Raw genomic sequence first — 27,801 nt, forward strand, 5'->3', positions numbered from 1 at the left:
GGCAGGGACGGGCAGTGGGCCGTGGGACCGCGGGGCTGAGGCGGCGGGGCCAGGTCAGCCGGGGCCGGGCGGGTGGGCTGTGCCGGGGGGTCCCGCTCTCCCCGGCTCCGGCCCGGGTGGGGGGGAGGGGGGGGGGTTTGGGGCAGGGTTTGATGCTGCTGTGATCTGCACGAGTCGCCTACCGCTGGGTTCTCCCCACTGCCGAAAGCTGTGTCCCGGGTCAGACGGGCGCGGGGCCGGCGCCGCCGCCCCGGCGGGAGGAGCGCGGCCAGCCCGGCCCCTCCTGCCCCCGCCCCGTCGGGCCGGGCCGGGCGCTGCGGGGCGGCCGCCGAGCTCCGCGTGCCCCGGCGCTGCGGCGGGGCTGCTGCTGCCCCGCAGGTGTGCACGCCGTGCCCGAGTGCCGTCCCCGCAGGTGGGTCGGGGGTCCGGGGTCCGGGGCTGGGGAGAGGGGCTTGGGGAAAGGGGGACCGGCAGCGATGGCTGGGGCTGCGAGCGGGATGGCTGAGAAGAGGGCGCCCCGTTTAACTCCCGAGTTGCTTTCCTGTCCTGGCACTCTTCGCTTTGGTGTGTTTTTGCTCGGCGTACCCCTTCCCCCCAGGATGCGGGTGCCGTGGGTACAGCCTGGCGAACCCCTCAGCCCAGCGAGCCCGCGGGGATGGGCCGGCAACCCTCCGAGCAGCGGGGCTGTGGTCTGGGGGCGTAGTTGGGGGATGGAGCGCTCCTCGCTCGCCTTTCGCTCGCTTGGCTGTGCCCGGAGTGCACCCCGGAGTTTGAAACGGGGCGGGCTTGGAATGGTGTTTTGTAGCTCTCCAGAAAATACCGTCCCGAAGTCTCCAAACACGCCGCGGGAGGGGCTGTGGGAGCGGGAGCCCGTCGGCACGTCGCGATGGGGAAGGGGCTGCCTTGCAGGATGCAAAGATGCGAAGCTACAACGCTGGGTTAGTTTGTTCTACTGCTGCTACCTGGGCGAGCTGTGTGCCTTGCGGAGTTTAGACTGGTTGCAACTAACTCTACAGTGCGACAACCTGCTAGGTGGGGAGGGAGAGAGAGGGACCCATGTGCCCCTTCCGTACTGGATTCCCTGTTTTCTAGGGGTGATAGACTTCCGGGAAACACTGCAAGACCCAGCATGTTTGTTCGTCCTGAGCTGCAGGGTCGGGCATCACACAGCTCCCTGGGGCTTGGTCACCTCTCGGTGGGGGGCGGCTCATGGAGCCCCCACACAGACCTGGATTTTCTGCTTCCCCACAGGCGCTCTGCAGCCTGAGAGGGGCAGGAAGGAAGCCAAGGGAACCGGATCCCTGGTAACCGGGAGCTGCCAGTGTTGGGTTGCAGCTGGCATTTCTGATGCATCCCTGATATAGCTGCCACATTGCCTCACCCACCTGGTGCCCGGGGCACTGCATACACCTCTCTTATTGCAGACCCCTGAGCTGACACAGTTTACGAGTAGCACTTTCCACACTTGGGGTTTGGTTGTGCCCCCAGTTCTGGAGCTGCACCTCTCCACCCTTTAACAAGTCTGCAGGAAGCCCTGGCTGGCAAACCTCATGGAAACCTTGATGTGGCCCTGCCCCATGATGGGGAGCTTGTTTTGCCCAGCAAAGAGACAAGAAGCCTGAGCAGGGGACCACTGGGTGCAGTTTGGCAGCCTGCAGTACCTGGGAGGTGAGCCAGATGAGCCGTGGGCATCTATGGCTTTCAGGGCCTTAAGTCAAATCTGTCTCCTAGGGGAAAATATTCCCTGCTGCTCGGTCAGCGGGGACAAGGCAAAAGAGCTGGAGTGCTCTGTTTTGCTGCCCCTTTAAGGATTAAATATGTCACTTGATTTTCAAAATCCTGCCAGATTTAAAAGAAAAAAAATAAATAGAGAAAAAACATGCTGATTTTGTTAGGGCCAGCAGCTGTCCCCATGCTTGGGGCTGTCCAGCTTTGCAAACCCTGTCTGTGAAAACACAGGTGTGCTGGTGCTGCAAAGGCTGTGAAGGGACGGTGTCTGATTGCATGAAGGACCAGCTGTAGCTTTCTGCCAGCTTTGGAAAGGGAGCACTCTGGAAGGCATATGCTTAATCTGAAACATAACTTTATGGAAATATTCCTTCTGAGGCCTCTTCCTCCTCTGGTTTGATAGGTCAGCAGTGAACAACTTCAGTGGTGGTGAGCCTCTGCTTTTTAATTAAGTCATACACACCTCAACCACAAGGTAGATCTCTCTTGTAAATCAAAATACTAAATCATCAGGGTTCTTTACCTCTTACTTTTAGTGGTTCTCTGAAGATGGTACAGTTAAGGGGGAAAAAATTTGCAGGCTGCATCTTCCCGTAAAGCTGTTTATCATGTTGCTGTTTGTCAGGCTGGTGCAAACACCCAAAGGCAGAGGGAGCTGATGGGAGCAAAGGGTGTTGGAGCCACCAGCAGCAGTGCTTGGGACTGAGCCATGTCTCAGAGCAGTGTATTGGGGCACATGCACAAAGCAGAAAGTAGCAGCATTTGATGGGAATATCCTGGGGAAAGGCAGTTTATGAAGGAAGTGATGTGTAAGGATGAATGAATGGATGGATGGAAGCAGGGCAGGACCAGTAAAGCAGCAAAGGCAAGGGGAATGGGCAGGGATCCCGGGCTCTGAGACTTGTCACAGTGCCTTGAATCAGTGTTCTGGTGGGCAAGTGTGATGAGGGTGTGATCCCCTGGCAGGGATTCAGGACTGACCAGCCCCACAGATGAGGGCTTACTGCTTGCCCTGCAGCAACTACCAGGGCTGCAGGGATGGCACATTGCAAAGCAGGTGCTTGGGGTTTTTTGCACCCTGCAACATTTCTTCTCTTTGGCTGTACTGGGCAGTGTGGCAGGCAGGAACTGTGTTTCTGTGGGCACAGGGCATGGAGGCCACCCTGTTTGGTCCTGCAGCCAGACCTGGCCATTTCTGCCTCTTTGTGATGAGGGTGTGGTTCAGCATGAAAATGGTTGTGTTTCTGGAGAGGCAGCCTCTGCCACCCCACTTTCAGGTCATCTGCCACATGCTTGGGACAGGGACCCTCCTGGCCTAGGGCTTGGGAATGAACAGGTAGGTTCTCCCATGGAGACAGAACAGCACCTACAGGTGTGGTCTCCCACTAATAAATGAGATGATTGATGAAGTTGTATGGAGTGATGAAAACCCTAGATTTTGTCCAGGGGTGTGAAAAATCTCTGTTTGTCCTCACTGTTCATGCAGCACAGCTGCTGGGGTGTTAAGCACCCCAAGCTCCAGCCATGGGACAGAGACTTGGTCATGGGAAAGGCATGGGAGCAGCATTGCATCTTCTCAGAGCAGTGCTTGGGGCACATCCTCTGCCCTGTTTCTGAGGGAGGTAGCTGTGCCCATCCTTAGCCCCAAGTGGTGAGGCTGCTGTCTTGCAGCAGAGATCCCGCTGCTTCTCCCATTGACTGCAGAAAGGTGAGCTTCCACCGGGGGGGGGTACCAGCGGTGTAAATTCGTTCGGGAGGAGCTTTCTGGCTTCTTCCCTGCAGTCACTGGGCTGTGTGGTGAGCTCTGCCAGGCCACCTGGCCAAGCAGGGATGAGTTCATCACGATGGGCAGTGGGGTCCAAACCCCTGGGCTCCCAGACACATTGGGGAGGCAGAAGCCTGAAGGTTTATGCTCATTTCATCCATGTGCTGCTCAGCAGCTGCTACAGCTGAACACAAGGATGACCTTGGGTGGCACAGAGTTGCTCATCAGCAGCTCCAGGGATTTGGCTTACCTCCCCTTCATCCCTGGTGATATTGGTCTCATCTGCAGCATGCTCCCCATGTCTTGGTATTTTCTACGAATTTTCCTTCCTTTGAGCATCTCCAATGTATTCTGTCTGTTTCTCATATACCTGTCATTGTTTAGCAATTATGGTTAGAGAGTTAATAGCCTTATCAGCTCCTCAGTGGGAGAAGTGTGAGTCAGTTCCTCGCAGAACTGCATGGTGGTTCAAAAAGCAATATGTTGGTTTGTTTGGGTTTTTTTTTTTGCATGGAGGTTTCTTTAAATTCAAAACATAAACCACAGAACTGAAAAGAGTCATGTGGGTATTTAACTTGCATCAAAAAAGTTAACGAGACTAGAGGCAGAGCTAAATGTGCCAGCCTTGAGCAATCCTCCCAGGCTGAGAGACCTACAGGGGACAGACACACAGCACTGGGGTGATTGGTAAGATTGGTGTTCAGAAATGTTTGCCTTCAGGATCTTGGGATGTGCTGTCCAAAATGGTAGGAGGCTTCAAAATCACAGCTAGCTTCAGTCAATACAAGCTTTCATGTTTCACAATCATACAGGGAGCTTCCTATGCATCTGGAGACAGAAACACCTTGTCCTGCATCTCCCTCCTTTGTGTGCAGCTCCTGCTGGTTATCACCCATACCCTGGGTGTGGGTCAAGGAGTGAGAGCGTAGGCAGGGACCTGGCTGGGTGGGAAGATGACCCCATTTGGGCCCTGTGATGTGCCCCATCATGTGCCTGTGCACTGAGCTTGCTGTCCATCTGCTAGGTATAAAGATATCTGAGAGGCATGAAGGTGACTCTGGAAATCCCAGGGACAGAACCAGGGTGGAGCAAGAGTACAGGGTGGACCCTGAGAAGAAGGGAGACAACTTTTCAGCTCCCCAGTATTCCTGGGGATTGAGGCTTTGTAACCCACATTTTCAAATGATAAGAAGGTTTCTTGGTTTTCTTTATTTTTCCTTTTGTGTTTGCAGGGCAAAGTATGAAAATGTAAATGCTGAAATTTTAAATACAAATTAAAAATAATCTTCAGATACGCTGTGCATTTTAAGTCCCGATTTTTAACTAGCTTCATTGAGGGGGGTTGCAGTAAGTCTAGCCTGGGACTTTTTGATTGCCTTGGGGTTGGCAATATTGCAGGTTTCTCAGGTCAAACAAGAAGGGATCTTGTTGGACAAGAAGTGCAGAAGGGAAGAACAGGAGCCTGTCTCAGAAGTGCCAGTGTTTTCTGAATTGCAAAACCCCATCCTGTGGTGCTTATCTTGCTGGAACAGTTATCCTGATGACTTGCTGCTGTGTCACCACCAGCAGACCCCCCTCTCCCACCAGCAGCACAAACCCATCATGGGTAAGCCAAGATCTTCTGCTCCCCACCTGATATGACTGGACAGGATTGAAGGGCTCATGAAAACTGGCATGTTTCTGAATGCAATTGTTCTATTGCAATTTGACATCTTTGGTTTTCCAATTTTTGATTCTCCGAGCAGTGATGTTGCCTTGTTCTTTGGGAAGAAGTCTTTCTATCAACACTAGATCAAAAGGTGAACCAGTTGAGGTGAAAAGGTCATTCTGCCTGCTCTGGGTCTATATGTGCTGCACTAATTTTTCAGTTTCTTTAAGGTTTTTTTCCTTTGTTTTTTCAAAACAAAGGTTTTGAAGGGAGGAAGAAACTTTGAGAGAGTCAATGTGTGTTTAGACTACATCAACTGCATCTTTTTTGAGAGCTCTTAATGTGTTAGTCTGCAGTTGCTCAGCATTGGTAGATACTAGAATCAGTGATCTGGAGGTAATTTCCAATCTTAATGATTCTGATTCTATATCCTTCCCTGCAAATGTTCAAAAAACATGTGGATGTGGTGCTTAAGGACATGGTTTAGTGGTGGGCTTGACAGTGCTGGGTTAATTGTTGGACTTAATGATCTTAGAGGTTTTTTCCAACCTAAATAATTCTATGATAAGTAATCATGGGTCTTGATGGATCTAAAGAAACAGGTCTTCCAGCCCTGGAGATCAACCATGGAGATGATTGCAAATTGCTTTGATCCAAATACTTTTTTTGTAACAGTCAAGGGTTCCTTTATATGCTACAAAATGATGGTGCTAATATTTTTCATGTGGTGCAGTCACTTGTTTCCTATCAACTGGAGGCTTGTTGGGTCATGTCCACATGCATGCTGATGCTCAGCCATGACTGAGTACTAGCCACTATGACCCAGACAGCCAGCAGGTGTAATGCCACAGACTCTGAGGGCAGAGCTGTCAGATCCCTTCCAACCCAAACCATTCTGTGATTCTGTTCTGGAAATGATGCATCAGAATCAGGTGGCACTTTGGCCTTAAAAAAATCCCCCAAAACCCAAACCCCACAAGTCTCTGCCTTCAAGACACCCTCACATTTTAAGGATGTGGGTTTTTACCTGTGTTGTTGTCTGTCCCCACAACCACTCCCCAACCTCACCCTGAAGGTCAGTGACCCGCCACTGCACCGGTCCCTCTTGGATCCTCTCCAGGCCATGGAGCAGCATTCCTGTTAGCTCTCACAGAGGCAAGGGCTGGGCTGGAAATGCCTGTTGCCTTTCAGCAACATCCACAGTAGTGCTTGCTTTGTTGCATACTAATGAGCGCTAATTAGCCGAGGCTTGTTATCAACATTGTGTGGGAGCTGTTTGCAGAATGCTGGGGTGAGGTTTGGGGACACCCCAAGGGGCTTCTGCCCTCCCCGAGGGGTGACCTCCTGGGTGGATGAAGTCTGAATTGATGCTCCTTGTGGAAACATCTCCATTTGTGAGCCACGGGAGGGCTGTGCCTGCTGGCCTCGTGCCATCTGTGGTAGTTGCCCACCTGGCAGGTGGGTTCCCTCTCTGACATGGCAGTAGGTTACAAGGAATTAGAGGTGTTTAAACCCACGGTGGGGCATGGGGAGGAGCCGAGCCCTTTGGAGACTGGGCAGTGCTCACCTTCAGCATCAAAGTTCGGTCCCCCCTCTCCTGCTCCCATCTCCAGGCACAGCACACAGCCCCTCCACATTATTCCCTATTCTCTCTGAGCTGTTCAGCTGGAGCCTGTCTGCTCTCCACTGCCCTTTACCATTGTTGCAATCCTGGCATTCTCTACAGCACCTGGATATATCCTGCAGCCCCACCCCTTGACCGATCACTCCGCCTGAGCCATGGAGGGCAGGAAAACTCCTAGAGGGTGATTCTGCTGTAGGGGAAACACCACCATGGTTTGCAACAAGCTAGAGAGGAAGGCTTGATGGAGCTGACTTGCATCAGCATTCTGGGAAAACACCTCTACCATATCTGTAAAGTCTAAGTCTGGCTAATGTGTGATACTGTGTTTGTAGGGCACAATGAGCTGATCTCACACTGGGGCAGCTCTGGCACAGGCAGGAGTGTCCGGACTTGTGGTACATCAGGGCTTCTGCCAGTGGGAAAGTTGAGATTGTTGCTTCAGAGGTGGCTCTGCTAGTTTTGGACAAGTAGCCCACTGACCTTGATGTGTTCGGGCTGGGACTTGTAATTGACTTCTCTAAAGTTGAAAAATCAGTCTACACTTGAGGTGAGAACAACACCTGTGGCTTTTCTGGTGTTCGAATCCTGATTATTCCCCATGACAAACACCAAGTTTCAGACCAGGTACTGGTGACTGTGCTTCTTTTTAATTTACTCTTTCTTTGCTTGCATAATGACAGGAATTTTTCCAAAGAAAAGACTTACGAGGAGGGGAAATCAAAGAGTCAGGAGTAGCAAAAGGGAAGGATGAAGCCCTGGCCAGGCACAGGGGATGACTGGCCAGTGAGCAACCCCGAGGAGCATGATAAGGATAACTTTTTTCTTCTCACCTGTTAGGAGCAAATAGGGAATGAGCTATTCCGCTTCCTCCGCTGCTGCTAACGACGGGAGACTTGCTTATGGTCGTGCACTGGAAGCTAATTAAAACCAGTGACAATGGTAATTGAGTAAGGATCCTTGAGGATAAGTATGACCTCATGTCTAAAATGGTAATGAGGCCTATTAAAATCCACACCAAAAAGAGAAATGAAAGGAGGAACAGAGGCAAAGGTGGTACAAAACGAGCAGTAGCAGGGGTGGAAAATACCTGGCAGCCGGAGCACAGAGGTGTCAAGGCTTCTAAATCTCCTTAATAAACAGCCAGCTATTCAGCTAGCCAGGCTGCCACTCAGGCCGAGTCAGCCAAAATGCTTTGGTTCAAGTGCCTGCTGCTCACCCAGGCCTGGGTGTAGATCCCCTTAAGTGATGATGACACTTGTTGCTGTTTGTTGTTGTCTGCACTCTCTGGTTTCTTGCTGGAAGAAGGGGACATACCAGGAAACTGGCAGTGGCTGCCAGCACAAGGAGGGTACCTACAAAAATGCACACTTGAAATTGCAGTGGTGTGGGAAAATGCATTGGCAGAGGAAAGCACTGTGGGAAAATGCATTTGCAGAGGAACTGCAGTGAGTTTGCGGTGCCACGCTCTGGTTTGGACTGGCAGAGCACTGGGCAGAGCTCCACAACTGGGGACTAGGGGCTGGAGGCCACTGTGACCTCAACATGTATCAAAAATAGTCTGGCCAGCAGGTCCAGGGCAGTGATCCTTCCCCTGTACTCTGGGCCCCTCAGTTCAGGAAAGATATTGAGGGGCTGGAGCGGGTCCAGAGAAGAGCAACAAGGCTGGTGAAGGGACTGGAGCACAAGTCCTGTGGGGAGAGGCTGAGGGAGCTGGGGTTGTTTAGTCTGGAGAAGAGGAGGCTCAGAGGTGACCTCCTCACTGTCTAGAACTACCTGAAGGGAAGTTCTAGCCAGGTGGGGGCTAATCTCTTCTCCCAGGCACTCAGCAATAGGACAAGGGGGCATGGGCTCAAGCTCTGCCAGGGAAAATTTAAGTAGGAGATCAGAAAAAACTTCTTTGCAGAGAGAGTAATCAGGCATTGGAATGGCCTGCCCAGAGAGGTGGTGGATTCACCATCCCTGGAGGTTTTTAAACTGAGATTGGCCGTGGCACTGAGTGCCATGATCAGGTAAAGGGACTGGAGTTGGACCAAGGGTTGGACTTGATGATCTCAGAGGTCTTTTCCAACCCAATCCATTCTATGATTCTATGATTCTGTGTGTTGTTTTGCAGGGTGGCATGGCAGTGCTCGGGATGTCACTGTGCCCCGTGGGAACCCAGGTTCTGTGCTGACTCACCTCACTGCAGAGTCACCGCAAGGAACACCAGGAGGTGGGTGCTCCCTGTCCTGGCCCTGGATGTGCACCTCATCAGTTTGGGTGAGCTCAGCCCCGGGCTGCCAGACCTCTTCACTGTACCCTGCTGGCAGGAGGAGATACGGTGTATGCTGAAAGTTTCTTCTCGTTGGAGAAAGCCAAGGCTCGTCCTTCTAGCGGGGACGAAGGTACGTCTGGATGACGGCTGAGGATGTGCTATGGAGCCGGGATTCAACTGCTCTGAGCTCTGCGATGGGAGCTCCAGCTTTGGCAGCCAGCAGCAGCGGGCACTGCAGGAGCTCTGCACTGTAACAGTGGTATGTACGGAGGCAGGGGAGTGCTCTGGGGCATGAGGTTTGCTCTGCAGAAGTGGATTGGGGTGGAGGGATGGAAAGGGGTGTGCAACTGCCAAGGAATCCCAGTCCAGCTGAAAGCAGCACTGGTTGGCCTCCAAGACAAGCCCAGTCTGGGTGACACCCAGCAGTTATCCAGGTGAGGAAGCATCCACGACAACCAAGTCATGTCAAGCAACCCCACCGTGTGTCAACCGGTGTGACAGTTGCTTAGGATTGGCCTGAAGTGTCTGCATCTGCCCTTGACCTTTCCTGTCCCCTGCAACTTCAAAGTGCTTTTCAAATATGAATAGAGCATGATGTAATTAAAAGTCATCATCTATAATAAATGGTACACCCCCCACCACCACCAGTAAGCCAGTAGAAATGACACTGGGATGCATTCAGTTGTGGTTGGCTCTGTGTGAGGCTGCTGGATGGACCAATGATGCTTGGCCCACTCAGCTCTCCATCACGTCCTGCACGACCATGAGCCTTTAATTAGAAGACTAAGCTGCTTGGCTCCTCTGGCTCTGGCAGCTGCCTTACAATTAATATTCCCCCTGCTAGGACCGGGATTTACTCCTCTCAGCAGCAAACAAAGTGCTCCATCAACTTCAAGCAGAATCAACATCCACGGACACAGCAGCCAGGTGGGAGGGTGTGTGTTGGGAAAGGAAAGGTGGAGATCATAGGGGTGTTCCTGATCCCTAGGTGGCTGACTATCTCCACCATCTGGTGTGGTCTTCATTTCACAGAGAGCCAAAAGACTCCCCAGGGGATAGAGAGAGCAAAGAGGAGGTGGGAGGCAGTTTGCAAGAGGGATATGAGTATCCCCTCAGGGACCCCTCCACACTGCTGCAAAGCGAGGCTGAGATGGGCATGCAGCTGTATCCCACCATAACACAGCAACAGCAGCACTGGCTCTCACCTGGATGTCTCTCCCAGCCAGGGGTTTGCCTTACAAAGTTGCCCTGCAACCAGCAAGGCCCCAGCATGTGAGCCACCAGGAACCCATGGACCAGCCATGCTCATGTGTCAGTGACACAATTTTAACAATTATGTGTTGGCTTTAATTCTCCAAGACGTGCCTTGTTCTTGCTTGCTCAGAAGAGATGAAACCTGGCTGGGGAAGAGGGAGATGAGGCATTGGCTCTAAACAACTGCCTTACTTCTCCCTGAAGATTTATTTCTAGCAAGGCTGGAAGCAGAAACAGCTCAGGTCCTGAGGAAAGAACTGGGAGTTTGTGGCAGTGGCAACTGTCAGGAAAAGTAGTCTTCTGCCATAGAAATTGCATGCTGGTCAACTGGAATACCTGAGAAAGGACCTAGCACCAGAGAAGTTAGTGAGGAGGTGTGTGATCCCAGCTCAAACCCCGTTCTCCTCCCTTCCACTTTTACCTTAGTGAAACTGATGCTTTTTTAATGGAAAAAAAAAGGTCAGTCGGGCACACGCAGTATGTGTGAACAAACCCATATATGTACACCCTGTTAAAAATGCTGGAGCCTCTTAGATCCATAGTGGAAATAAGTTTCTTGTTCCATGTAGATCATTTTTTCATTTTATCTTATGTTAATAGGGAGATAGCAGAGAATATTTTTAAATGGAGATTTAAATCTATAATGTTGCTTGTGTGCAAGGAGAGAGGTGCCTCCATCATACCTGCTTTGGGAGTGTCCCTCAAAAGCCAGGTCTCAGCTGATGTCTGCCCAGGACCAAGTTAGTTTCTAGCTGGCTGGAGACGGGTGGAGCCCAGCTCAATGTGTCACTGCCTCTGAAAAACGCTGTCACAGTCCCTTTTCTGTGTTTCTGCACTGAGTGGCAGCTCTGCTGCTGCTCCCAGTCATGCAGCTGGCTAGTGAGTTACCTGCTGCATGGGGGGTAAGGGTGGGAGCCAAGGATGCCCCACCTGACTTTCCAAAGAAGAGTGCTATGAGCGTAGTGCCAAGAGGCCTTTCTCCAGAGGTTTCTTGCCAGAGAAGGACAGTGGGGAACATTGCCCATGTTCCTTTCTCCCACACCCAGGGCTGCCTGAGGTTTATGAGTCACTTCTATGGCTTCATTATGGTGTTTGGCCATAAAAAGAGGGCTCCTGGACTGCCCTCTCCTCCTGTGCCCTCAGCAAGTAGCAGAGCACGTGTCCTGTCTACACACATCTCACTAGCCCTGCCTGTGTGTCTTGGTCTGCTGCCATGGTGTCTGCTTAGGAGGAGATGCGGTTTCTGGCTGAGGAGGAGCCCCCATGGGAGTGATCATGCTGGAGTAGGGTTCTCCTTCACTGGAAATCCCATCAATGTTTTCTTCATCCTCACCCCTTTTGCCTCCCACAGACATCTTTTGACCGCAGTGGGAAGAGCTTTCCATCCTTCTCTGCTGGTCTCTTGGGGGTTGTGTGGGCATTCCTGACTGGAGGAGTCCTGCTAGCACTCTTCTTTCTCATCTTCACAATTCGCTTCAGGAAAAACAGGTAAGGGCTTCCCTCTTTTGCTGTGAGAGTTCCCTTGAGCCGGAGCAGCAGAGTCAGGCTCCTCAGGACCAGGCTCTGAGCTGATGACCAGCTAAGGGTTGGGAAGATGTCAGCCTGAAGGAGCAGCGTGGGGCAAGCAAGGCCAATGCCAGGGTTGTTGCAGGTTTCTTCATCACACCCAGTATTGATCAGTGGTGGAGACAGTCCTGTTTGCACTGCTGCCTTCCTCCCCAAGGCAGGGAGCTGCAGACAGGACAAGACAAAATGGCCTCAAACTGGATCAGGGCGTGTTCATGTTGGACATCAGAAAGAATTTTTTTGCTGAAAGGTTGTCAAGCATTGGAACTTTCTGCCCAGGGAAGTGGTGGAGTTACCATTCCTGGCAGTGTTCAAGAAACGACTGGATGTGGCACTTAATGCTATGGTTTAGTTGCCATGGTGGTGTTTGGTCAAAGGTTGGGCTTGATGATCTTGAAGTCTTTTCCAACTGCAATGATTCTATGGTTCTATAGATGCCCTCTGGCATGGCACAGACAATAGTGCTTGGTCTCATCCCAAAGGTACCATTCACTAAAACCTCAACAGGAGTGAACAGAAAGAGAACAGGTCTCCTTTTCTGGTTATACTCTCGAGAGCATCCCTCTGGGCAGAATATAGCAAAGCCGCCATGCTCCCCAAAGCACACCCATGTCCTTCCTGCTGTTGGGCCATTCATAGTTTGAAGATACTGATGACCCTTTTTTGATCTTGGTGGTTGCCCATTTTGCTGGGGAATGTGATCTTCATTGGTGAGAGAAACTGATGGTAAACTACAGACTTTTCCTTGGTGCTGTTCAGTCTTCACAGAGAATGTAAAACTTCCTTCTCCTCTGAAGGCAACATAAATCCAAGCATAAGACTCAACAATTCCTTGTAGCTCATGCTGTCTCAGCCAGCACTGAGACTTCCTCTGCAATTCTGATGTCTTGCCTACCTCCTTGCCATCTTCTCCTCAGCTTCACTGGTCCCTTGGTCTCTCAACTCCTTCTTCCCCCAGCCTGAATTGATTCTCTGATTGCATTAAGGAACTTAATGCTTCTGACAACCACTGTGCAGTCAGGAGTGTCCTGCCCATAAGGGTTTGTTGTTGTGAGCCCTGTGCCTGGTGTGGTGCAGCAGCTGCATGATCTGCATCCCAATCTGAAGCACTTAATTTACTGAGTGGTGTTGAATTCAGTAGCCATCTTAATTGATTACCAAATTATTTAGGCCCCTGAAGATACTCTGGGAGCATGGTGTAATGAATGTGTGTTATTTATTTGCTCTGCAGTAAATAAATACTGGTCTGCCCACTGAACCTGGGAGGTCAAAGAAGGCCTTTTTCAGCATGCAGCTGAGAGGGCGAGCTGATGAATATCTTTCCCCAGGGGCTGAGGCATGGCAAGGAAGGCTGTGAGGAAAAGAGCCAGGTTAAATTCCAGGCTCTGTGACTGCAAGGCAGCAAGCCAGGAAGGAGCTCAAGGGTAGAGAAATGCAATGACTTGGCAGCAGATCGAAGGGGCTGAGCTATGCAGGGGGATGGCAGGAGCTACAGCTTTTGTTCGATGGGCCTGCTGGGGAAGGGTGACAGGTCATGAGAGGTTGGTGGGTTGATTCTCCCCTCCCTAAATACAGTCACAGGATTATGAGTGATGGGGTGAAATTACAGAGGGGAGGCTGTAAACTGAACATTGGTGGTGGCTTTCTGAAGTTGAAACTGTGCTGAGTGTGGACCTGTCTCCTCAGAGGAGCCTGTTTCTGGAGGCATTCGTTGCTGTTGCACCCAAAGCACTGCTGGGGACAGTCACCTCGAGGAGTGTTGGTGTGGTTTTTCACTTCTGCCCCTCAACAGCAGAAGTGTTGGGGTTGGGCAAAGTGAAAACTTTAAGGATAGTGAAGCACTCCAGCAAGAGAGTGGAGAGGATGGATTATGCCTCATGGAGCAATGACTGAGCTTTCTGAGCAGCTGTGAACATGAGAGGTGGGGGGCTGGACAGTGTGTCAGCATCCCTTATGGCCATCATCATCCCTGTAAGGGGACCTCATCCCTGTAAGGGGACTTCGGCCCTGCGCTGCCAGCCCATGACACTCAGTAACTGTCACTGCCTTCCCTGCTTTGTTTCCCGGAGGATTGTGAAGATGTCCAGCCCCAATCTCAATATTGTGACCCTGCTGGGCAGTGGCTTGACATACACGAGTGCTTACCTCTTTGGGATTCACGAACAGAGCCTGCCATCTGGAGACTCGGTCGAAAAGCTTATTCAGGTGAGCTGGGGTTTGCTGGGATGGTACCTTCACATATGCATGTTGCATGTACGTGTTTGTTTGTATGTGCTCTCCCTTAGCCACAGCCTGTCACCACCTTGCTTCTGGTTACACTTGGCAGGGCTGTGGTTTTCACATATGCAAAAGGCAACATTTTTTTATTTCTGTCTGAACGGCCTTCACTGTTTGTGCAAACCACATCTGCACTGAGGAAGGGACTCGAGGCAGGTCCAGGGCACAAGTCCTGCAGGCAGGCAGGCTGCTGGGTTTGTAAAAGTGCAGCAGGCAGAAGGGAGCTTGAAGGGAGGTGAGATCCTCCACACAGCCACCACCGCCCAAAGTAGCACAGGTGCTGTGAGGCTGCAGGTGAGTTTTTTGGCTGCAGAGCAGATCTTCACCAAAACACTCACCTGTGTGATGAACCCCCATGTACTGATCTGAGGCAGCCACCCTGCCAGACCAAGGACTGGGCATGCCTCCATGTGGGAGAGTGGGACGTGGTAGAGTGCATGCCCTGCATCCTGCTCAGCTCCTGGGCTGAGGATAATTAACAGAGGTGCCAGCAAGTGATTTATTGGTGCTGGGACCTACCGTGCCCCTGCTGCTCACAAGCTGCCTGGCTCTCCCTGCCTGGTTCTCTGGCAAGAGTTCTCTTGGGATTGGGAGGAAAAGCCAGGCAGCAGGCATGTCTTCAGAGGAATATGTGCCTTTAATTTATTTCATCCTATGGTCAGCTTTCTAGTGTCCGATATGACCCTCCAGAAGACCATAAACACGTCCCCATCCTTATTGCATCCCTGGGTGGGAGGGTGTGGGGTGTCCCTGCAAGCCCCACGGGTGCCCTTTCAGCCCCCTCGCTCTGACCCCCTGGCAGGTGCGGCTCTGCCTGCTGTGTGTGGGGACATCCCTGGTGTTTGGCCCCGTCCTGGGGAAAAGCTGGCGGCTCTACAAGGTGTTCACCCAAAGGGTGCCGGACAAGCGGGTGGTGAGTACACAGCACCCGTGGCGGGAGGGGAGGGGGGAAAGCTTCCCAAGGAGGGCAAGCACCAGCATGTTCCAAACTACTGTGGAATAGCAGATAAAACCGGCACATAACACGGATGGATGCCACGATCACAGGTCTAGTTTCACACCTAGCTGTGCAGGGGCCTCTCACTTATTCCTGAGCAATGAGACAAGAGCTTTTCCACTCTACAGGTAAGCAGGTGCCCTGCCAGGCTGCCTGTTCACCAGTGGAGTCCCAGCCCCATCACTGAGCAAGATCTTATTCTCATTTTACATCAGCCACATGCCTTCATTATGCTATATGCTCGTATTTGTGTCCTGGTCTGGGCTGATGGTTTTTGTGGGATGAAAATAAACCAGGTATCCTCAAAAGCATCTGCCGTAGGGTCATCCCCAGATGCATCTGATCTCCTTCTTGAAGGGAGAGAGGGTGCGCTGGGCACTGCTCTGCAGCACTCAAGGAAGGGGATTCAGCAGCTGAAGGGGAAATGGGAAATTTGTGCATGTAACAGTGCACTTAGAGCTTTCAGTGGCCACTTTCCAGTGCTGAAAAAGTAGGTCTCAGATGAAAGGTGAGATGGGAGGGTTTGCAGGGGAACTGGGTACCTGCAAGGACTCCCATTCCTGAGGCACTGGGATCTGTGTTAAACTTGCAAAATTATAATGCTACCAGGATTCCCCCCCCCCCCCCTTTTTTTTCTCTGCTGGTGATATGGGCAAAGGGATGACAGTCTTGTTTTGGAAGAACAGTTTTCTGTCATAGCATTTACTGCTATCCACACCATCAGGGAGGGTTTATGCTTGGTCCCAAGCCTGATTAGGTCTCCAAGACTTTGGGAGCTGGAGACAGAGATCCTGTGGCCAACTCAAATGTAGGTGATCCACTGGATTCCCCTCTGGGGGAAGTAGTAGGATGGGCATGTCTCTTGAAAGACATAACCAGAAAGGGACTCAAGGGAATGGAGGTCATTGGTGTTCATTTACTCCCTACAGTAACTTTTACCTCTTGTGTGTTTGCAGATTATCAAAGACCTCCAGTTGCTGGCAATGGTGGCCGTGTTGGTGTTGGCAGACGCTGTGTTGCTCTTGACGTGGGTTTTTGCCGATCCTGTCCAGTGCTTCCGAAGCCTCAGCATCTCATTGCGGGTAAAGGGATGAGGAGTGGCCGTGGAGGGTTTTGCCATGTCCTCTCTGAATTCTGTGGACAAAATTAGTGGATGGCCAGGCATTTGGAGGTGCTGTTTGAAAAACAATAGAAAGGAAAACAAGTCAAAAAACCTTCTGGGCACTCTGGATTGGGGTTTTTTTGGTCTGTTACAGAGATGAGGGTCCACTGCAAAATTTCCAGGTCTAGTCAGATCACATGGGTGGCACAGGGAGAGGTCCATGGCACCTGCAGATGCTTTAGAGAAATGTTTAACCAGCCACATTGGCAGCAGAATGCTAAAATCTTTAACCATCTGCCCCTGGTAGCACCAGCTTTAGCCTTTCCTTTTAGAAATTTACAGAGGAGACCAGCTTAGATGCATCTGCCTATTGGTCTGTGCCCTGGCCACAGCCTTCACTTCTGCCTTTCCCTTGCCTTCTAGGCGACAGAGAAAGGCATGACCTGCTCAGTGAGCCGAGTGCAGTCCTGTGCATCACTCTATTCTGATCTTTGGCTTGTTCTCATTTTAGGTTTTAAGGTACGTAACCTCTTGATTGATTCTTGTATTGTAACTTCCTGTCTTACAACATAAACTGTTTAGGAGCGTTCATGGTTTTGCCACCCTCACAAGCTACATGCCTATTGCAGATTCCAGCTACTCCACCTCAAAAGCCCTCCTATGTCTAGTCCTTCCCATCTTAGAAAGGGTAAAAGCCCTGTAAGCCACTTTTCCCCTGCCTCACCTTCTCTTTTTTGTACACCGTGCACATACAGTCTCTCTGTTTCTCTCTCTGCAACCCCCTGTGCCTCATCTATCTCACTTCTTAAAACTCATGTCTTGCTGTTCTCTAAAGCACACTCTTTTCATAAAGCCTCAGAAGACTGTCTACCACAGTAATGCACCATGTGGCTCAGTCCCCGACTGCTCTGACTCCAAACCAAGGAGGTGCTGATGACAAGTCCTTGGTCCCCACCTTTACAGGATGCTTATCAGGTTAATTATACCACTGAGGTGCACTTTCACTGGTGGAGCTCTGCACATGGCCATTCTTATTGCAGAAGTGTTAGTTATACTGATGTAACTATGTAGGTATAATTACTACTGTAATTATCTGTGGTCTCATGTGTCTCTGGTATGGCAGAAGCTGCACACATTTCAGAGGGCTGATGTTGATGAAGCTGTGAGATCACAGCCTTTCTTTAGGAATGGCTTCATCTCTCCATGCAATACAGGCAGTTCCATTGTGATTCACTGTAATATAATACCCACTGACCATCTACCCAAAATTGTAGGAAAAAGAGCAGGAAGGGACTGCATAACACAGCCAAGTCCTTCTCCCTTCTACACCTCATCTCAAAGACATTAGTCTAGCCTGTCCTTAAAAGTCCTTCTATATTGAATGTAGGCATTCCCTGGGTTTTCAGTGCTGTGTCTCCACCTCTGATTTTATCTGCAGTTTGTGTAGACAGGTAATGTCTTAGCCTACAGCTCCTACAAGATGCTTTCTGAAATAAAACATCCCCCCTAGGTAATATTTTTTAGTGTTGTGTTGTATCTGACCCTGTTCCTTCCTACTTACTGGGGGTCATGGAGTTATTTTCCTTAGTACTTTCTCTGGAGTTACTCTGGATTTACACTAATGTGAGAGTAGGCTTTATGTCTGTGTGTACGTAGCACTCCTTAGCATCCACAGCATTAATGTGCTCAGCCCTTTGGGAAGCCACTCAGTGTATTATCCTGGTTTTACTGGAACAGAGCAATGAACAGAAATGATTTGCTAAGGACATGACTGAATTAGGAGCAGAATTCTCTGCTCAAGATTAAAACAAACAAACAAACCACTTAGTCCTGTGCTTGCTGAAAGTCCTAGTTTGCTAGGTGGCAGGGCTGTTGTCTGTGTCCCAGATAGACTGTATAAATTAAATGGGACTTTGGTGCTGGTTTTTTCCTTGCTCAGGGATTAGAAGCTTCCTTGCCTTTGGGCCATTTGGACCTGCCCCATGGTGGACATGGTTATGATCCAGTGCGGGTTCTACAAAGCAGGGTCAGGCGTCAGCCTAATTCCCAGCAAGGCAGGTGTCACAATTACAACCCCGTCTTCAGCATTCACGGTGCTTTGGTTGCAAGTCTCACCAAGTACTGTGGACACGAACCTCTCTTGCCTCTGTGTCCCTCCAGACCTTAGCCCTGGCAGTGGCCATCACATTCATCAAGCAGCGACAGCATGGAGAGGTCTAGAAGGGTCTAAAAAGCATCTGCACCTCAGGTCACAAAGCACTTCTTGATGTCCAAATAACAATGACTCTTAGTAAACTAAGGCTGACACAGCTACACTTACTAGGTAGCACAAAAATAATTTAAGTCATGTTCTCTGTATTCTGGCTGCTTGCAGGAGTTGGGATTTTGTTAGATGGTATTTCCAAATGATCCTGAAGGCAGACCATGCCCTGCACTATGAAGGCAGGCAAAAAATACTTGGTGTTTCCTGCTCGTGTTCCCTAGCAGGGGAAGGAAGGGTTCATCCTGCTGGATAGTTTAATCCTGAGCACACTGGAAAGATACATTGAGGGGACACTTCAGGGGCTGTATGGTGAGGCAGCCTGTTCTGAAACAACTGATCTGCTTGGGGGAGGGAGAGCCTCTGTATACAGAGCACTTCTCTAGCGCCTTTCCCTTCTGCTGGAGTCAGGAAGCAGCAAAGGGAAGGGAGAAGAATTGCACCTGGTAGTTTCCTGGATTGCTATTTAAAGCGGCACCAAGTACATCCTCTTCCCTCCAGTCTAAACCTCCATTTCTTCATTACTTCTGAATGTCCTTCTGAATATCCTTCCTGCTCCTTCAGAGGTATGTCATTGCATCCCTGCAGGGACCTCTCTGTCCTCTCTGCCTTTGCTTCTCCTGCTTTAGGCTGCCTGAGGGGCAGTTTTTATGTCTTATTTTCCCTGGCCATCCCTTGCTCTGTGGCATCACCTACTGACCTGACCCTCAGCTCCTAACTGGGACTCCCAGTGCCCACCAGCACCTTCCCTGCTGTCCTGTCCCCCCAGCCCCACTTCTGGCCTGCAGCAGCGTGCCAGGCGTTTGCTGCATCGTCACCACTGCACACTCAAGGTCTGCATTATAGATCAAAGAGCATTAATTAGGATTGCGCTGAGTGTATCTGAGCTCACCAGGGTTGGTATGAGCTGGGGGTTGACACCATCAGGCTGTAATTTTCCACACTCTGGAAACCTCTTTTTTCTGTTTCCAGAGTATTCTCCTGCTCTACGGGACCTACTTGGCCGGCCTGACCGACAATGTCAGCTCCTCACCAGTCAACCAGTCCTTGACACTCATCGTTGGTGTCAACCTCGTTTTCCTGGCTGCTGGCACTATCTGCTTAGTTCACCGTTTCTTCCGTACTTGGCACAACTTGCTGTTTGGTTTTACCTCTGGAGGAATCTTTGTGTGTACAACCACGATCAACTGCTTCATCTTTGTCCCACAGGTACGCTGTCACCTCTGTCCTGTCACTTGGCTGGAAATGGGCACATTTTCAGAGGTTAACAACAGCCTTGTGGACCAAAGCACTTACTTTCCTGCTTTTTCTCCCCAAATGTTTGGGTTCAGCTGCACAGCTCATCTCCCAAGCCCCTCCCAGTGGCCCTGCTTCCCCAAGCAAGTTCCTGGAGTATCACAGAATGGTTTGTGCTGGAAGGGACCTTAAAGATCATCTAGTTCCAACACCCCTGCTATGGGCACGAAACCTGGCCCTAGAGTACATTGCTCAAGAGCCCCATCTAGCCTGGCTTTAAACACTTCCATGGATGGGACATCCACAACTTCCTTGGGCACCCTGTTCCTGTGTCTCACACACTCATAGTGTGTAGAATTTCTCCCCTTTATCTAATTAAACCCTACCCTCTTTCAGTTTAAAGGCATTCTCCCTTGCCCCCTTTAGGTCCTGGAAGGTCTCCAGGAAGTGCAGGTTTGTTGGAGAGCTGCTGCTCAGAAACCTTCCTGCAGGAATGTGCCACAGGTGGCAGCCATACAGAGAGCAGAGGTGGAGGCAAGGCAGTCGCTGGCATCCTCCTCCATGTGGGTGGTGGGATCTGTTCTTCATGCAGTTGTCCTGTCCTCATACCTCACACACCCACTCCCATGGAGAGTTTCTACCCATGACAGGGCTGGAGCTGAGCTTGGGCCATCCAGATGGCCCCACAGGCTCAGGGACTTTTTTGTTGCTGGTGGTCCCCAGGGGAGGCTGTCCTCTGCACTCTCAGAGAAGGAAGCTGGGCTTTGCCACAAGTGAGGAAGCCTTTTGTGGTGAGGTGAAGCTCTTCTACTTCCCATGTCCTCCAGGAACAGCCTGGTGTGCCTGGCCATCATGTTATTGGGAATAATACTCCCATTGTTGCAGGGAGAGGAAACAGTTGTTTACTCAGTTGAATGTCTGGAGGGATGTTTGGGCTCAAGGACATGAGGTGAGAAAGGGAGGAAGAGGTGAAGCTTAAGAAAGAGCACATCTGTGCAAGGAAGGGCTCGGGGGATCTTGGTAATTTATATGAATACCGATGGGGGTGGAGTTGGGAAGGGGGAGCCAGGCTCTCCTCAGTGGTGTCCACTGGTGGGACAGGGGACAATGGACACAAAGTGAAACACAGGAAATCCTATTTAAACATAAGAAAAAGGTTTGTTTTTTTTGTGTGAAAGTTGTAAAGCACTGGAGCAGATTGCCTAGAGAGGCAGTGGAGTCTCCATATTTGGAGATGCTCAAGGCCCAGTTGGACATGGTCTTGGGCAGGTTGCTCCATCTGACCTTGACTGAGCAGGGTGGTTGGACTAGAGGATTTCCAGAGGTCCCCTCATACCTCAGTTGAGGCAGTTTAAGTGCAGAATCCCCATCCCTTAGATAAGCAGCCTTCATGAGCAAGGATCCAATCCCCCCCTGACAAGCACCCAGCCTGCTGGTGATGCTCTGCCAGGTGCCAGATCTCTTGTACTGGAGGCAGAGGAACTGATGGACTGTACTTGCACTCTGCCTGTACCATTTTGCTGTGGGAGCCTGGGGCCCTTGAACATTTTATTTAACTTGGATCTTTTAATTCATTACCTTGTTTTTCCTAATGGGCTTGCTTTTCTATTGCTCATCTGAGATCAATAAGCAGCTGGAGCTGGGCTGCACAAGGCTTCCATGCAGACACTAGATGAGAAAACAGACACTAAGCATTACTGGTTTTCAGCTTGTCACCAGTGATTCAGGGACAAGGGGGCATGCGTGACACTGTCTTTGTCTGTCACAGAGTCAGGGAGGAGGGAGAAGAGGGAGGGGGCTTTTACAGTGTGTTTAGAGGTTTCAGTGCAGGCAGGCACTGACCTTCACTGCATTATAAACTGGAGCCAGGAACAGAGTAGGGCTCAGATGGGTGGGAGGCTCCAAGTGACACTGCAGCCCCTCACCCAGCCATCTCTTGCCACTGGTCTCTGCTCTCCCGTCACACCCTGCCTTTGTCTCCCCCTCTCAGTCCCTTTGTCTCCTTCGCGCTTGAGCTGTGCCTGCCTCCCTCTGTGTTGGCCAGGACTCTGCAGATAACATCCTCTTCTACTCCCTAGCTCAAGCAGTGGAAAGCCTTTGAAGAAGAAAGCCAAACTGTGAGCCACATGGCAAAATATTTCACCAGTCCAAGCAGGAGCTGCCGCTCGGTGTACAGCGAGGAGCAGCTCTACCAGCTGATAGGGGAGAAAAACTCCATGAAGCAGCTGCTCACCGAGGTATGGGGCTTTGCTGGGCCCCCTCAACCACACCAGCTTCTCACCTTCCCTTTTGGGGGCTGAAGGCTTTGCAGGGTGGGAAGCCCTTCTTTACACTCCTGTCTGCACTGATGATCCATCACCAGCCTCTTCCCTCCTGAGAGGAAGAGCTGCTTTGTTTTCTCACCTCAGTCTACACCCCAGAGCACCAAAATTCACGCATAATCTGGAGGGTTTTAAAAAAAAGATATGTAGAGAGAAGTGCAGGAGAGCCTGGTTCCCACAGTCCGGTCAAACATGGTTAATTTTGAGGGCAGATGCTCTGTGTCAGAACAGTCCCCAGCCCCCAGTTCCCTCACCTTCATTGCATAGGTGGAAGCCTGGAGAGCTGCCTGCCCCAGTGACCCTCTTCCCACACCCACATCCAGGGGGCTTCAGGGGAGGATGAGGTCACAGACGCTGCCAATGTGGCTCTTGCCATGCAGAGAGGGTCGATTTGTTTTCTAGCAATGCCTGCTTCCAAACTGGCAGGGTTTTCATCCCCTCTGGCTGCCCCGCACTTGACAGGCTTATTTGTCTGACACAGAAAAACGCCGTGATTGAGAGCCTGCAGGAGCAGGTGAGCAGCGCCAAGGAGAAGCTGATTAGGCTGATGTCTGCGGAGAGCGGCTGCGCCCCCCGTGCGCTGCCAGAGGCTCCCAGCACCTGGAGCTCTGGGCAGCAACGGGATGCACCAGGGGACCGCTGCCCTCCAGATCCAGAGAGTGATGGGTGGCAGCCTCCCTGCTGGCTGGGGACACCACCTCTTTGCAGCGATGCTCAGGCCCTCCAGGAACATGCAACCCAGGAGTCTGTTTGCTCTCAGGTGCTGCTTTTTAACACGGGGGACAGCATGGAACATGGCCTGAAAGACGTCCAGCAGTGTGGGACACCTGCAGTGCAGGGACAGCCTCTGGAGCAGCCACCAGGCCAGGACAACTCAGCTGGTGTAGCCTGGGAGTCGTCCCCCAAAGTCAGCTATGTAAACTGTGAGAAGCTGTGGGAAATCTTGCAAGAACTAAGCCTGGAGGGCAAAAACTACAGCCCGGCCTTACCTGCAGGACCCCGATCTGGCAGCCGGGGCACCCTAGGCGAGCAGGGAGAATCATGGCGGGGCCAGGAGGGCTACCCAGGCATCCACACACCCCTCAGCCCCTACCTGGCGAGGCGCCGTCGAAGGATCCCATTGACCCCTGCCTCCACCCACTTCCCTGGACATGTGTCCCCTCATGCCAGTCACAGGGTGAAGGAGGTGGGCAGCTGGAGCTGTGGGGAGTCAGCACACATTTCCCTGGAAAGGGAAGGGGAGATGGCTGGCAAAGGGCTCCTTCACCCCCCAGCACCATTCTCTCCAGGGATCCCTAGGGAGGTCTGCCTCCAGCCAGAGGGGTGTCTAGGATGGCCAGAGTCCCAGGGTGCTTCATCGTGCATCCCACAGGAGAAGTGGCGGTGGCAGGGCACCCAAAGGGGACCTGCTGAGCCTTCCCTGCGCTCACTGTACTATTACCCAGACTCTGACTCAAGCAGCAGCAGCTCTGAGGAGATGTTTCACGGCTGCCACCGCCCCTGCTGTGAGGTCTGCTTCCAGAGCCCGCGTGGCTCCCTGGCCAGCAGCAGCACAGACACAGAGCCCAGTGACTGCGCAGACCACCAGACAGAGCATCACAGTGGGCCCCAGCCTGTGGTGAATTTCAAAGATGATCTGAAACCTACCTTTGTGTGACTAGGAGCACCCCTGCCCCAAAAGGAAGTGCCCTCTCACCCCTGAAACACTACGTTTTCTGCTGCATGTCCTTCTGAGGGATGTGTCTTTTTCTGGAATCTGGGGATCGGGAATAAACCTTGCCCTGTTCTGGATTGCAGTGTCAGCTCCAGCCTGGTCAGCTGTGACTGCAGACCAGGTTTGGCTGAGAGTGGGTTGGCAGCACTCAGGGAGGTGGCAGTGCTTTTGTCCTGGCTACTCTGGGCAGCAGCCCGTACCCCACAGATACCCAGCACTTCTGTCTGTCCTCCTGACAGCAGTGGAAACACTGGGGCTGAGTGGCTTGTGAGAGCCCAACCTTCGTCACCTCAGAGGGCCTTCCCTGTGAGAACTGGGTGATTGGCAGGCGCAGGGAGCAGCACAAACACATGTGGCTTCACGTACAGAGGTACAGAGAACTCCTTCCCCCAAGGCTGCCAATGCAGAGCCTCCCACGGGCATCACACCCAGCCAGGGAGGGGAGACAGATGCTCAAAGCAGTTGCAGGCTGCCACTCACCTGGGGTGTGTGGGGCGTGTTGCTCCTGGGCAAAGCAAGGACCTTGGCATGGGTTTTGCACAGGAACCTTTTGGATTTTGGTGGGGTTTTTTACAGCATCTGAGTGAGAAAATGAAGCCCAAAGGTGATGTCCCTGGAGGTGTCTGCATTTTGTGTAGTTCAGATGCATGGCTGTAGGTGAGACTCAGGTCAGAGCTGAAGGGAAAGGCAAGCTAACAATTGTAAAGGAGGATAGGAAAAGGTTTTCCTCTTTTCACCTTGTTTTCTGGGGCTTGTACCCTTCTGTATGTCTTTATATGGATGATGTAGTCTGGAATAAGGTTTGTGTAAATTAATATGCTCTGTTTAATTTTTATCTTACAAATACCAAGAACAGTAAATCCAGTGTGCATGCCTTTTTGGGGGTATTTGTAACAGCATTTGAGAATATCATTGCCTCCACAGGAGTTCAGGATGCTGAGACCTGACATCCAGTGCAATAAAAACCCTCTGGAAAAAGCCTTTGGTAAAAGGGCAGGTGTCAGAGGAATCCCAATCCCAGTTTTGAACAAAGCATGTTAGCAATGCCCTCTCCATTACGCAGTATGATGGTGAAATCCCTCACTTCCTTGTCCGTTCACTGGTTTAACTTTTTTCCCCCCTGTTGTCTCTGTGGTTTTCCAAGCTTGCGTCACCAAACCCAACAGTCTTACGAAGAACAACATTCCCACCAAACCTCTTCGCATCTAAAACGGAAACGCCTCAGACAGAAAGTAATCCTTTTTTTTGTCACTTTTTGCTAATAGAAACTATTTTCTTTTTTTTTCTTTTTCTTTTTTTTTTTCATCATCTGTGCAGAGCAAACTCGGGAGCCCGGGGGTTCCCAGCAGTGGGACTCGGGAGCTCTGTCCCCATCGCCTCCCAGCCGCCTGCAGTTCTGCAGCGCTCGCAGCAGGTGCTGCTGCTGCCACACCGGGGGCGCTGGCAGACACCAAGTGCCCCTCACGGTGCATCCCACGGCATCCCCATGCTGGGACAACGAGTGGGACAGGGACACTCTAGGGACCCTATTAAATATGGGACAAACCCCTTTTCCCCACCCCCAGGCATATTTAGAACAGTACTTTGTTCTGGGGCTGGGAAATACTGCAGCACGGTCAAAGGAAATGGTCAACCATGAACCCACCTAGAAGCAGCCGATATAAAAATTAACTTAAAATCCACAAGCGAATGCAGAAAAACCCTCCAGAGGACTTTGAACCTGTGGTTTGTTTGGAAACTCATTGCTGGAATTTGAGGCAGTTGCTTTTCTGTGTGGTGACCAGCAGCAACCACCTGAACACTATGTGGCATGTGGATGCTCTTACTAGGAAGGCCAAGAGCATCCACTGTCACAAACAGTGTGGCCAGCAGAACCAGGACAGTGATCATCTCCCTCAAACCCTGTGCTCAGTTTTGGGCCCATTGCTTGCTGTTGGCTGTTTGGGAAGGGACACATCACAGCTGGTATGAGATGTCTGTGTGTGTGCCTTGCTGGAGCTTGGCAAGAGCCAGGAAGGCAGAAAGCCTTAAGGCTCTTGTGCCACAACCACCTGCCATCGCTCAGTCTGCCTCTGTTTGCCCTGTCAGCTTGCCACTGTTTAGGAAATAACAAAATTGGTCTTCATTGTGATTCAGCTGCCTGTTTTGGTTTTCTTTTTTTTTTTTTTATAAAAAGGCCAGGGAGGGGGGGGGGGGGGGGAAAGAGCTTTGTTAACTGAGGGATTAAACCAGGCTCTCTGGGACAAGAGTGCTGACTGTTGGTGTGGAAGTTTCCCCACTGCCTTGTGTTGGTGTTAGCAGCTGGGATCTGTGAGAACATCTCACTCTGAGCTTTGATACCAGGGGCAGTTATTATAAATAATGTGTATTTGAAAGTACTGCAAGAGTGGTAACTCTCTGATGTCCTTGGCCCAAAGTGACCAGACTGTGCAGCTCATGGAGACAGTGGCCGTACAGTGGTGCCAAATCTGTGTGGAGATGTTCCTGTGGCGCTGTGTGGAGCAGCAGCCAGGGACCCCGTGGCTCCAGGTAGCCCATGCTGCAGGTTTAGAGAAGGGTGAGGGAGCACCCACACATACACGACCTCCACAGGTCTGAAAGTAGCTTCAGAAAAGTCTTCCTCTAGTCCAATAGCTGTGAGGGCTGGGGAGAAGTACTGTCCTCCTGAGCAGTGTTACTGCCCTGAGCCCTTACCAAGTTTTTCATGGCCGTGTTCTCCTTGGCCTCTGCCTCTAGTTACGGACTGAAACTGCAGCTGCTGCTGTTACCCCAAGGTCTGCTCTCAGAGCCAGAGCGGCAAAGCTGCAGTTACCCAGTTGTGAGGCATCAGTGTAAGCTGCGTCCTGATTGCTGGCCTTGTGCTCTCCTAGGAGACAGCAAAGAAAACATCAAAAGAATTGTGTATCCTGGGATGGTGGGAGAACTGTGGAAGTTTTAGCAGTTGGTGTTAATTGCGGGAACTTTCTGCTACATTACATGGTCATGCCCTGTGGACACAATCCCTGTACACACCTGGCTGAGCAAGTGCATGGGATAGGGCCACATGGTTCCAAGTACTGAGTTTCTTTCCCATATTAAAACTGTGTATTGAAGCTGCCGGAGTGCATTCACCTTGGAGTGTGTGCCTCTGTGTTTACAGTGAGGCTTCTTGCTTTCGTGCAGTGACACGACCTTTCCCCTTGTAGAGGAGCCTGTAGCTCAGCTGGTTTTCTTCTAACTCAGGCATCAGTAGCTGTATGCTTTGTGCTGCCAGAGCACAATCATTAAGGGGTTTTTTTGTTTGGTTTGTTTTTTTCTGTCTTGGAGGTTCTTGAAGACAGAACGGGTGTGAAGGACTTTGTCCCGCCAGGCAACTAGGTAAAGCACTCTGTGATTCAGCATTTATTGCACCCTACACAGATTCCTCTGTTATCATACCAACAGGAATGTGGGGCTAGAGGGGATCTCCTAGTCATCATATTTCCCAGCAATGACAAGCACTGAGTCATAAAGTCCCTCTTGTTAGTTTATTGCAGTCCATCTTAAGAGTCATTGGGAATTTTCTTGGCAGGTTATTCCAGAACCTCAGTTTGACAGAAAGAAACTTGTTTCTGCTTTGCAGCCCACATTTTTTCATAGCCTATTTTTGTCTACTTGTTCTCATGCCAATGCTGTCTTCTAGTTAGTAGCTGCTCTTCCTTTCCGTTCTTCAACCTACTCTCTTACATGCTGATGAAAAATGTGGCATTTTCTTTCCAGGATTCCTGGTCTACTTGGAGAGGAGACTGTCTGGTTTTAGTTCCTTCTAGCAGCTCGTACCTACCCCTCTTTCAGTCTGCAGAGAGGGAGAGCCCTGGTTTTTCTTTGCAGCCATATGAGGATTGCTCTATGCATTGCTCCCTGCATCCAGCAGCAGAGGAGTCTACAAAGGATTTGGCAAGATGCTGAGACAGAACGTTCTCACCTTTGACAAGAGAGTGCATGAGAAGAAATTGTCATTGATAGTTGTGTGTGTGGCTCAGCTTCGAGAACGAAGATTTGGGAAGGGCTCTCCCCACATGGGTGTGCCCTTCCAG

The 27,801-nt window shown here is 51.1% G+C and overlaps 1 protein-coding gene across 4 annotated transcripts; it reads left to right on the plus strand.

Moving 5' to 3' along the window:
- The first annotated feature begins 301 nt into the window (after positions 1-301).
- Positions 302-23,823, plus strand: GPR156 (G protein-coupled receptor 156). 4 transcript variants are annotated; one of them, XM_071559999.1, is made up of 11 exons: positions 302-412; positions 8,879-8,977; positions 9,075-9,149; positions 11,625-11,761; positions 13,909-14,044; positions 14,919-15,029; positions 16,070-16,195; positions 16,639-16,734; positions 19,448-19,684; positions 21,790-21,948; positions 22,514-23,823. In XM_071559999.1, exons 3-11 carry the CDS (start codon positions 9,090-9,092, stop codon positions 23,687-23,689), a joined length of 2,238 nt encoding a protein of 745 aa, XP_071416100.1. In that variant the 5' UTR covers positions 302-412; positions 8,879-8,977; positions 9,075-9,089; the 3' UTR covers positions 23,690-23,823. The 4 variants fall into 4 exon arrangements, with proteins under 4 accessions (XP_071416100.1, XP_071416080.1, XP_071416090.1 ...); XM_071559979.1 differs by having other exon boundaries at positions 8,879-9,278; XM_071559989.1 differs by having other exon boundaries at positions 8,879-9,149.
- Positions 23,824-27,801: the final 3,978 nt, after the last annotated feature.

The sequence above is a fragment of the Pithys albifrons genome, chromosome 1, assembly GCF_047495875.1.
Source record: "Pithys albifrons albifrons isolate INPA30051 chromosome 1, PitAlb_v1, whole genome shotgun sequence".
NCBI lineage: Eukaryota > Metazoa > Chordata > Aves > Passeriformes > Thamnophilidae > Pithys > Pithys albifrons.

Excerpts from the sequence above, each read along its gene's own strand:
- GPR156 (XM_071559979.1), top strand. The coding sequence starts at position 9,180 with ATGGAGCCGGGATTCAACTGCTCTGAGCTCTGCGATGGGAGCTCCAGC. Across the intron at positions 14,045-14,918 it reads CGGTCGAAAAGCTTATTCAG|GTGCGGCTCTGCCTGCTGTG; the intron begins GTGAGCTGGGGT and ends ACCCCCTGGCAG. Across the intron at positions 21,949-22,513 it reads TGAAGCAGCTGCTCACCGAG|AAAAACGCCGTGATTGAGAG; the intron begins GTATGGGGCTTT and ends TGTCTGACACAG.